This window comes from Panthera pardus, unplaced genomic scaffold (assembly GCF_024362965.1).
Source record: "Panthera pardus isolate Hobbes unplaced genomic scaffold, ASM2436296v1 HiC_scaffold_327, whole genome shotgun sequence".
In the NCBI taxonomy this organism is placed as follows: domain Eukaryota; kingdom Metazoa; phylum Chordata; class Mammalia; order Carnivora; family Felidae; genus Panthera; species Panthera pardus.
Window position 1 is genome coordinate 431,194 of NW_026526907.1, and position 10,412 is coordinate 441,605.

General features: G+C 44.7%; 1 protein-coding gene and 1 long non-coding RNA gene across 2 annotated transcripts; one reads left to right on the forward strand and one right to left on the reverse strand.

Moving 5' to 3' along the window:
- Positions 1-211: 211 nt before the first annotated feature.
- LOC128774505 (uncharacterized) lies at positions 212-5,046 on the forward strand. The gene is made up of 3 exons (XR_008419038.1): positions 212-280; positions 3,752-3,844; positions 4,888-5,046. It is a non-coding gene; the product is annotated as an uncharacterized LOC128774505 (long non-coding RNA).
- On the reverse strand, positions 2,794-8,269 carry LOC128774504 (transport and Golgi organization protein 1 homolog). The gene is made up of 4 exons (XM_053893584.1): positions 8,206-8,269; positions 7,988-8,082; positions 5,181-5,334; positions 2,794-2,957 (listed from the first exon to the last, which is right to left on the reverse strand). Exons 1-4 carry the CDS (start codon positions 8,244-8,246, stop codon positions 2,864-2,866), a joined length of 384 nt encoding a protein of 127 aa, XP_053749559.1. The 5' UTR covers positions 8,247-8,269; the 3' UTR covers positions 2,794-2,863.
- Positions 8,270-10,412: the final 2,143 nt, after the last annotated feature.

Below are 10,412 nucleotides of genomic sequence, written 5' to 3' on the forward strand. Positions count from 1 at the left end.
TATTGTGCTTTGAAACTCTCTTTAATGAGGTATAATTTACATATAACAAAGAGCCTCAATTTAAAGGGTATAATTTGATGAGACTTGATCTCATGGATACAGCACCATGAAGTCATATGGTTGCTCTCTAAACCTTAAATCATGACCCCTTTGTGTCTAGAGCTAATGTTGCTTTTGAAGTAAGGACTTTTTTTTTTTTTTTTACGTTTTCGGATATTGGCCAGGTGTCTGAATGCCTGCACTAGGGTACCTACCTCCTTTTCGGATAGACTGTATTCCCGTAAGTATTGCCATCGCTCTACCTTTGGACTTTATCCTGCGTTGTATCTTTCAGTCTGTTCACTTAATTTTGTTGCAGTACTTTAATGCTGAGGGATGCATAATTGGATTGATTTTCACTAAATGGTACAGGCTGCAGTTCCAATCGTGACAGAAAGCACATGCTTCCTGTGTTAGGTACTCAAGAGCAAGGCAGATACCCTGGGCACTTGAGCTGAGTATGTCACTCGGTGTTTTGCCAGCCCTCTTCCCTTCCGTGGGAGACAAGGGTCTCGTTTTGGTCACACAGAAATGTAGGTGAAGTCAGCAGAGAAGGGTCCCTTCTCCTCTCTTCCGTTTGTCTCTCAAACTCCCTGTCACTACCTTCTGCCTGTCCCTTTCCCTGACTCACTCCCCCAGGCCCACTGCTCCATTCCAGCCATGATAAGGGTGTCCTCCAGCTGCTGGCCTCTGCTCTGCCATCACTCAGTGAGGAAACTACAGGAGGATTATGTAGTTCATGGGTCTGATCAAGAAATCTCTGCTCCTCAGAGTCCTCCTACACGTGGTGCTGTCTGTGGAGACCTGGCATCCTGGGCGTGGGTCTGACCCTCACTCCTCTCTACAGCTGGTTCCTCATCCTTCTCCACCATTAGATCTCAGACATTTCCTAAGGACAGATACCTGTCTGACCCCAAGGCACCATGGAGTCAGGGAATATTTCCAAAATAATTGAGCATAAGCACCCCATCAATCTAGATATAGGTAGTTCCCATCACCCCGGAAAACTCCCTCAGGTTCCCCTGCACAAAGGGTGATCTTGCTTCTATCCTCCATCACCACCATTTCTGGCACTTTGTTACCTGTGTGTACAGGAACCCCACTGTGTGCACTCAATGGGGAGCGAGAGTAGATGGCCCTAGAAGCAGACGCTGACACAGAGACAAAACGATGAAAGGTAGATTATGGGACAGTAGGAAGGACAAAGTGGAGGGGACATGATGGGCAGGGAAAGCATTCAGGTAGATCTGACACCTTCTTAAAATGTATATACAAATACGATTGTCTGTCACCATGCAGTCCTCTTCAAATTTCAAAAGAGTTGTCCTATAAGGCAAAGAGATTTTGGTTTATTCCCCTGTGATCTTATGTTTTCCTACATGCATTCTGTCTTCTGTAGTTTATCTGTGGCCTCAGATGAACATTTTAGTGTGTGGCTGCCTCTGTGAGATTATGTGTAATAGAAAATGATTATCTTCAGATCTAGGTCTCTGAATGTACATATTCTCATACTTATCTTTTCTTTCATTGTGTGACAGGGCCCGAATTCTAATAGAAAAATGAAGGACATTGTCTTATTTTTTAAAACAGTGATTCCCACTCCCTGGGCTGAGTTGTTAACAGTCTTAGTTTAATGAACTCCCGTGACCATCTTTTTTGGAGGATCATTGTGTGGATATCTTAATTGAAACTGTGAGAAGCGTGAGGGGACAATTCCCAGAGATTTTGCAGATGATTTCTGCACTGAATGTCTTCTTTTTCTCTTGTTCTTGGAAACAAATGTTATCCCTGTTTTCACAGATAACACAGCTGAGGCTCTGTGTAGGTCCCACTGAGAACTGGTATTAGGGCTGAGACAGCAGGAACACAGGCAAAACCTCAGTATATTGTGAGAGAAGTTTGAGGAGATGCAAAGCTGTAGTCACGATGATGACAGGGGTCCAGTAGTGGTGGCATCCAGCCCTGAATTGTAGGATGACTCAGCTGATCTAGACTCTGTCTCCACTTTTAGTCTCACTGAGGGATATGAACTTGGGCATACAGCATTTTCATAAGACCAAGTTAAATTCCCCATATCTCCAGGGCTCTTTTCCCCCCACAAATACCAGAACCTTCAGGAAAATCCAGAGAGACAAGAATCTTTTTACATGATTACCTGCGTGCACTTTGGCAACACACTGATATTTTGGAGATGAACGGTGCATTGTGCACTGATAGTAATCCCACACAGCAGCTCCGTATGGACCTCACACTCCCTGCTCAGGCTGCGGCCAGGAATGACCTCCCACTGCATCTCACTGACCCCAACACCCTCCCCTCTGCACCTCCTCAAACTCTGCTTACTGTGCTCAACTTCCCTTCTATTCCTGTATGATTCAAGGTTCCCCCGTTTTTGCCCTGGATCCTTCACTGGTGTTTCCATTTTGGTGATTACAAGATCTGAATCATTTAATGAATGTCCCTCTTTCACACGGGACACCTGATGTTCTAAAAGTTAGAGAACCCAACACATTGTGTCTCCAACATACGCACCAGTACTGCCGATATGTCTGCTTTTGTGTAAAAAATCCTCTTTCATTTGACAAGAGAAACGTATAGCTCACTGTATTACAGGGACATGACACTGCCCATTGTATGTATGTCCTGAGAAACTTGAGATATGCTACAGTGTCCTCAGGCAGTTTGTAGTTGGATTGCCAAGACTCACAGCCATCTCTACATCATTGCCACAGTCAATCATGAAGAAGATGAATATACTTTACCAGCCACTCATCCAATTCAGGTCATCTTAACAAATAGAGTAGGTGGAGGAGGGGGATGTGGCCTATAGCCCATGACTGGTGGTGAAGGGTGGTCCACCGGGTACAGCCTGCAAGGCAATCCTGGGAAAGGACCAGGACTCTTGCATACAAAATAGCCTGCGGAAAAGAAATGAGAGGTATGTTCATAGGACAGAACAGAGCACCAACACCAGCAAAAAGCAGAAACCCAAAGCAGCAGTGCTCATATCCTACTAGTTTCCCCACCACCAGATTCCAAGAGGGCAGCATCAGTGCCAAAATCTCTACCCATACTTTGGGTTCCACTTACAGCTTTGGGGTGGGAAGAGGATGTGATTGGGGTAAACTAATGTCCCCACGTGTCTGGAAACGTAGAAACAGCAAGGGCCCTTTTCCTAGAAGATTTATAGGCTGAATACTAAATTAACAAAGTAGCATATTCCAGATAGGAAGGCAACTATGTCCAGGATCACACTCCACCCTTCATCCCCTCCACCACAGAGGTGTTTATTGTGCATGTGAAGAACTACAGAATGAGAAGGAATGACAATACCAGTGTCCACACATGGAATCATAGCCCTCGTGGCTCAAAGTTCTGCCTCTAAGCCCCTGCCTGTGCCCAAACTACTGTCCCGACAATGGGGTCTCCTCCTCTCTGGAAGTGCTATCCATGGGCACAGAGACATATGGGGAGATGGGGATCCTGAGGGCCTGTAGAGGAACTGGGAAAGCATGCTCTTAGAGAAACAGGTAGCCTATACATGTTAGTTGGCCTATACATGTTAGTTAGGTTCAGCTAATTTATTTGAATTCAGAGGTACTTCTCAGCTTAAGTACAGTACATTTTGCAGGGTAATTGTGTTCTCTGGAAAAATGAGCTGAAATTCTAAAAGACAAAATTAACACGAATGCACTTTGATGTCTGGTGTAAGTTTCCATGTTTTAGCTGTACCTGTGACACAGGACACGAGAGAACGTGCTCAGGTGAACACAAGCGAAGGACACCGTGGGGACTTGCCACACAGGTAATTTTGGATTTTTTCTCTTCACAAATTAAGTTCCAGTGCATGTTTTCTATGACAAATATGCCACCTCTTATAGTTCAGAGTGTGTGTGCCCAGGGCACACCTGAAGGGATTCTGGACAGCATGTTTACCAAAATGCTGATAGGTATGAAATTTACTTTGTCTAAGACCATTGTAAATGACACATGCAAAAATATAAGTTGGAGTGAAGGCAGTTCGCATTTTCAAATTGTAAGGATACCCACAGATTTTTCTGAGCATGTTAAAACCCTCAATAGAAGGAAACAGGAGAGGAAGAAACAGCAAGAGCAATGATTCCACATTGAGGAGATCCACAAAGAATGAGGCAAGGTAGGAGACTTCCAAGTGGAGTGTGGTGTCATCCTCCTTGATTTATTCCAGGAACACATTAGAAAAGCCCTATGGCCTCCACCTTTAGGCATGCTTAGCTGCTCAAGTTACCACAAACAGATGCCAGCTGGGAAAGAGGGAAGCCTGTAGACTCGGCGGTAAAGGTTTTGCATTTGGGGGAAAAAAAAAAAACAAAAACAGCAGACAGGCCATACTTCACACAAACCAGAGAAAATGGCAGGAGGGTGTCCTGTACAGAAAGATGTGGCGGTCTGTAAAGAATTAGAACTGAAAATGGCCACAGCATTTACTTTGTGCTTCACGGCAGTTTTGGCAGAGCCAGTGTCGATGTCACTCTTGGTTGTGACTCCTACTTCTGGACCTGCAAAAAGCTCTAGAAGGGATGGAGGTTTATTTTGATTTGCGTAGACTGTTTGGAGGTCAAAAACAAAACAAAAAACCCTCCCCTCATACTTCGAACAACTTAAACTCTTTGTCCCAGTGAGATCCCAAATTACATGCACAGGGTGTCCCACATGCCTCCGGTGATACCCAAAAAGAACTTGAAGAACCATCCCTTGTAACTTGATGAAGACTCCTAAAAGCCCTGACTCAGATGTATTCACTCAGCGAACAACTATGGATGGCTGGGGGCACAACTAGATGGACGTACGTTACATTGTGCCTCATAGATCCCAGCACGTGGACTGTGTACAGGGCATTTCTGCTGAAGCGCTATGTCTGATTTTCTGCATACGGCCCCATTCCTTTTCCACAAGAGATGCCTGTACCAACCCATTGTGGGGGAAAGGACAAAGATGAGATCCTGAGAAACTTTTGAGGAATGTGGTAATGGCAGCAGACACATTCCCCTTGCATCACAATATCTGTGGTACCGCCTCTACACCTTGGCCCAAGACCTAACAGCAACAAAATAAGGTGAGTGTGTTTTACAAGTCAACTCCTAGTGCTCAGATCATCTTACCAAGTGTTGCAGGTGGAGGGGTTCTGAGTGGCCTCAGGGCCACTAAGGTTCAGGAGGTGGACGTGCGTAATAGTCCATGGGGGCGGGGCGTCTCCAGGGTAGGGCATGCAGAATCGTCCAGTTAACAGAGGAGGTCCCCAGGATCCAGACTGCCCTGCAGAATTGACAGCTACATCCATATGCCAGACAAGAGAACCAAAAGCAGCTGTAACCCAGAGAAGAATGTGTCAGCACCTGCCACCTTCTCTACCACCAGGATCCAAGAGAGTAGCATCAGTACCTGAAAACTCTGTCCCTGCCACTGGATACCACCTACAGCTTGGGGTAGTAGATGCAAGAGGTTAACCTACTGCCACCACACATCACTGTCCATGTCTGTGGAAGAAAATGGCAAGGGTCCTGTCCTAGAGGGTTAACAGAAGTAATTACAGATTAATGAAGTAGCATTCTCCAGACAGGCAGCCATCGATGTCCAGGTTCACCCTGCATCCCTCCTCTACAGCAACTCCAGATGCTCTGCTTTTGGTATATTAAGAACACACACACACACAAAAATAAGTGGGAATACACGGCTCATATTCTGCTCATGGAATCACAGCCACTCCTGGCAAAACGCTCTGCAGCCGGACCCTCTCTATGCTTCCTTTGCTCTTCTCCCTGAGAAAGGAGTCTTCCCTCTTGAAGGGTTGTCAAAGGCCTCTGAGACCTCTGGGGAGTGGAGGATGCCTGGAATCCTGCAGGGGAATGAGAGACCTCTGTGAAGAACAAGTTACTTGTGGTGAATGTCTACAAAGCTCAGATGTGTTCATCTTAATTCATAGGGAATTCTGACTTTAAGCATACTACAGGACACAGAGTAATTATGTGCAACAGAAAAAAAGAAGGAGAAATTCACATAACAGATTTCATGCAAGTGTTTTGGTACAAAACTCCTGGTATGTGTCATGAGACTGTATGAGCTCTAACAGTGACTGGGGACACAACCAAAAACTGCTCATAGAAACACAATTGAAGGACACAGTGTTCAAACTATTTTTACCTAAGGTATAGGTGGAGGATTCCAGGCAAGTCATTTACCAGCAAAGACAGGAAGGTGATGACTGATGACACTGGCTTTATCTAGGACCACTCTAAATGGCACAGGGCACAACATATAAAGTTGGAGTCATGAGGTCGTTTCTAACCGGTTCATCTCCTAGCCAGAATCAAGAAAGAAAGACACAGCAAACACACTCTTCCCACAGAGGTAAGGTCTGCAAGGGGTCACCCAGGCCAGGAGACTTCTGTTTGGAGTGTGCAGTCATCCTCCTCTCGTTATTTCTTGAAACTCACGGAAAAACCTAAAGGTACTCAGTCTCTAAGCGCTTTTGGCTTCTAAACTTACCACAGAAAGCTGACAGACTAAAAATTGAGAAGCCTGTGGGCTCCTGGGTTATGAGTATGTGTTTCGAAAACAAAGAAGAAATAGACATAGCACACAACATGCAAAACAAGACAAGGCTGGGTGAGCGTGCTGTACATAAAGATGAGGGTTTCCCAAAAGAGTTACAACTGAGAATGGCCCCGGCATTTACCTTGTCCTTGTCTGCATTCTTGGTACAGCCAGAGTCGCTGTACCTCACAGAGGTTTCAGCAGTTTCTCAATGTACTAAAGACCCTAGAAGGGACAGAGGTTTATTCTGCTTTCAGAGGACTGGGCATAATGAAAACAATCCCTCAACTCATTCCTCAAATATCTTAAACTTTTCCCTTCAGTCAGGTCTGTGACCAGAGGCAGAGGGTATCCCACATGCCTCAGGTGACCCCCAAGGATAAGGGAGAGAACCATCCCCTCACCTTGATAAAGACTTCACGGTGCTCTAGTTCATGTTGTTTCATAATTAATCACATAACTGTGGACAGGTCAGGCACAACTAGCAATTTAGAATTCATCAGTAAAACAGTTTTCTCAGTATACATCATGGGAAATCACGATTTCATTACAGATAAAGAATTAATATGAGGATGCTTGGATTCATCATCCGTCTCTTAATTTTGGCTCAGGTCACGATCTCACAGCTTGTGAATTCAAGCCCAGCATTGGGTTCCTCACTGACAGTGTGGAACCTGCTTGGCATTCTGTCTCTGCCTCTCTCAAAATAAATAAACTTAAAAAAAAAAAAAAGATTACTGGTTTGGCATATATCCTCAATGAGTCCTCAAGAAGCGTGCATTTCTTCCGACTTCAGGCAAATTGTTCAATCTCTCAGCTTATCTACAAGCTGCCTTCCACATGAGAGCAGTTAGTATATAAGGAAAGACTAATTTGACACTATAGAGAAATGGAAAACTGTGAGAAGTTAGCAGTGAAGCTGCAGAGTTACACTGATACCGTCAGGGGACTAAGCTAAGCTTTATGGAACTTCAATTGAGGGATGTAGGAGTACAGTTCCCAAAAACAAACAAAAAGAAAGACTGTTAAAACTAGTGAATAAATGACCTCCTCAAATAAACTAAAGTCTTCACATTGAGTCCGGGTGGGAAGAAGGATGAGGCCCATGTCCTGTCATCCTTTCCAGGCTCTTCAGACAGGGGGATGCTAGAGGAGGTGGGAGGGTCACCGGTAGAGGAGGGGCATGAGCTCCACCAGTCTCAGGGACAAGTGCCTCACTGACTGCGGCAGCAGAGGAGAACACCCTTCTGTCACCCCTTCAGACCACCTGCTGTCCTTAGTGCTTGTGATTCTTTCCAGACCACACAATGATCATCCACAGGAACAAGCTGCACAGCAGAAGTTACATTGCGGCACATCACAACGTGCCTCTTACCTCTCCTCGGAGGGTTCTGCGTCTCTGGTCTTGCAGCCATTGGTTTCTGCCTCGTGTATCCCTCAGGCAGCCTCTTTGCTTCCATCCCGTCCAGTCTTGGATACAGAAAAATAATGGACTTCTATAAGAGTTGTAACACCACGTCGTCTACTAGACAACTAACAGTGCAGGCGTCATCCCTGGAAACACCCATAAAAACGCAAGTCAAATGACCACACCTGTATTTCAAGTAAGCGACCTCCCTGCCCTGCTCCACCATCTCCCTGTCCCAGATCTGAGTCTTGATCTGGGGGAGAAAAAACACATCCACCTTCAGTCGGAAGGTGGTGCCACACTGTGCACCAAAGAAAGAGAAGGAAACAAGAAAACACTTACCTAGTTATCCTGAGCATTCTTCTCATGAACTGCAAGCTGAAAAAGCCAACAATAAAAAGCCAACAATGAAAAGCCTGTGGTCAGGGATTCCAAGGGCCACTACACTCACCCGCGTGAGGTGCTAAGGGTTCAGTATGTCAGGCAGAACTCAGGTTACCTCGTATCTAAAGGGGAGCTCTGCCTGCTGCAGCTGTTCCCGTGTTTGTTCAATTTGTTGCCTGTGAGTTACAATTGCTCTTGTCAGATAAGGCCCAATATTGGGTATGATTTTAAATAAGCTGCCCACGTTCCCAACAACCTCATATCTGTCCCCTGATACAATTTATTCTTACACATGAAACACTTTGCCCATGATTATCAATGTACAGTAGGATCAAAGCTCTTGTTACATCCTTTCCTTACTCATTATTCCATGCCTGTAGGGTTCAGAGTTCATAGAGTTCCTTCCCATTTTCAATCTTTCTCTAACTCATCATGTGACAAGTGTCTTTTATCATAAAGATCTATTCTTCTATAACTTATATCCTCACCATATTTCCCAGGGTTGCAAAGATGAGGGCCATGAAATGGCACTACCACGTTGATGGGTATGATTCATTGTACGACACACTGCTTTCCTACAGATGATGACAATTGACACCACCCCCGAGGAATGTTAGCATGGACAAAGTTTCCACACAGTCTGGCCACTACTTGAGATCTGCAAATGTTTATAAACTTAATTGTTTTATTCTTTCTAAATTTACCTTTTTTATCTGTTAACACTCTATGTATATGTTGACTTTAAACATTGCAAAAAGATTAAAAACCAAAAAATGAACAGCGGTTTCATGAGCTTCTGGTAATTACTAGCTGAACTCACTTGTACTTGTTTATTTCTTCTGTAGCTATTTTCTTTTTTTTCCTAATGTTTATTTTTGAGACAGAGAGAGAGTGAGCACATGCATGAGCGGGGGAGGGACAGAGAGAGATGTAACAGAATCTGAAACAGGCTCCAGGCTCTGACCTGTCAGCACAGAGCCTGACATGGGGCTCGAACTCCCGGACTGTGAAATTATGACCTGAGCTGAAGTTGGACACTTAAACGACTGAGCCACCCAGGCGCCCTTTCTGTAGCTATTTTCAAATTTTACCCGCAGCTGCCAGCTGATTCTTCTTTGCCGCCAGTTCACAGTGTCATTTTCAGCTTCCTAAGATGGGAAAAATACATACACAGTCAGGACCAAGGTCCAGAAGTTCTCCCTTTTTACCTCCCAGCACTCTTGAAGGCCTATGCAAATATCCCTTCCCCCACTTCTCCCATAAATGCACAGACAACCCAATCAGAGAAATGAAGTGAACACCCCATTTAAGTTCAAGAAAATTCAACTTCTGTCTGCTGCCACGTCTCTACTATTGGAACTGTCTTTCTAGTTCTCTTGTTTCATCTCCTTTATCATAAAGTCATCAAATAACATTGTATTTTGTGCCTTCCCAGAGTTGGTCTTTTGTTTGAGATGGCGAAGACTCATTTCATCAGTGAGTGAAAAACCATATCTGACCAACTGTACCCATTAGGATGAAGCAGGGGATCATCACTAGCCTTACATCTCCGTGGGGAGCCCTAATTCTCAGTCCAAAAGTTGTACCATGACACAGGCAATCACCTGAAAGACGACCTTCCAGATTATGGTTTCACTAACATTGCAGCTCACTCCCAGACATCGCTAGAGTTCAGGACTGCAACCCCTGCCTCCACCTTCAAAAGGCCAATCTTAGAACAACATCATCTCCTGACGTACAACCTGATATGAACTGTCACACAGTCTGGGTTTACTTCCAGGAAAGAGATTTCAGGTGGAAAACTCTCAACTTCATGGAGCCAAATCTACTTTAACAAGACTCATTCCGTTGATAGTGAAGGCAGCCAAAGGCAATGCTTGGCAAGGCTGGGTTGCTGTGTTGCCCTCAGACTATTTTCTTTGTGGTGTTGACTGAGATGGTTTCAACTTGACACTTGATGTACTCAAGAATCACATGAAAAATTGAAAATCTCTTAGAAAATGACACA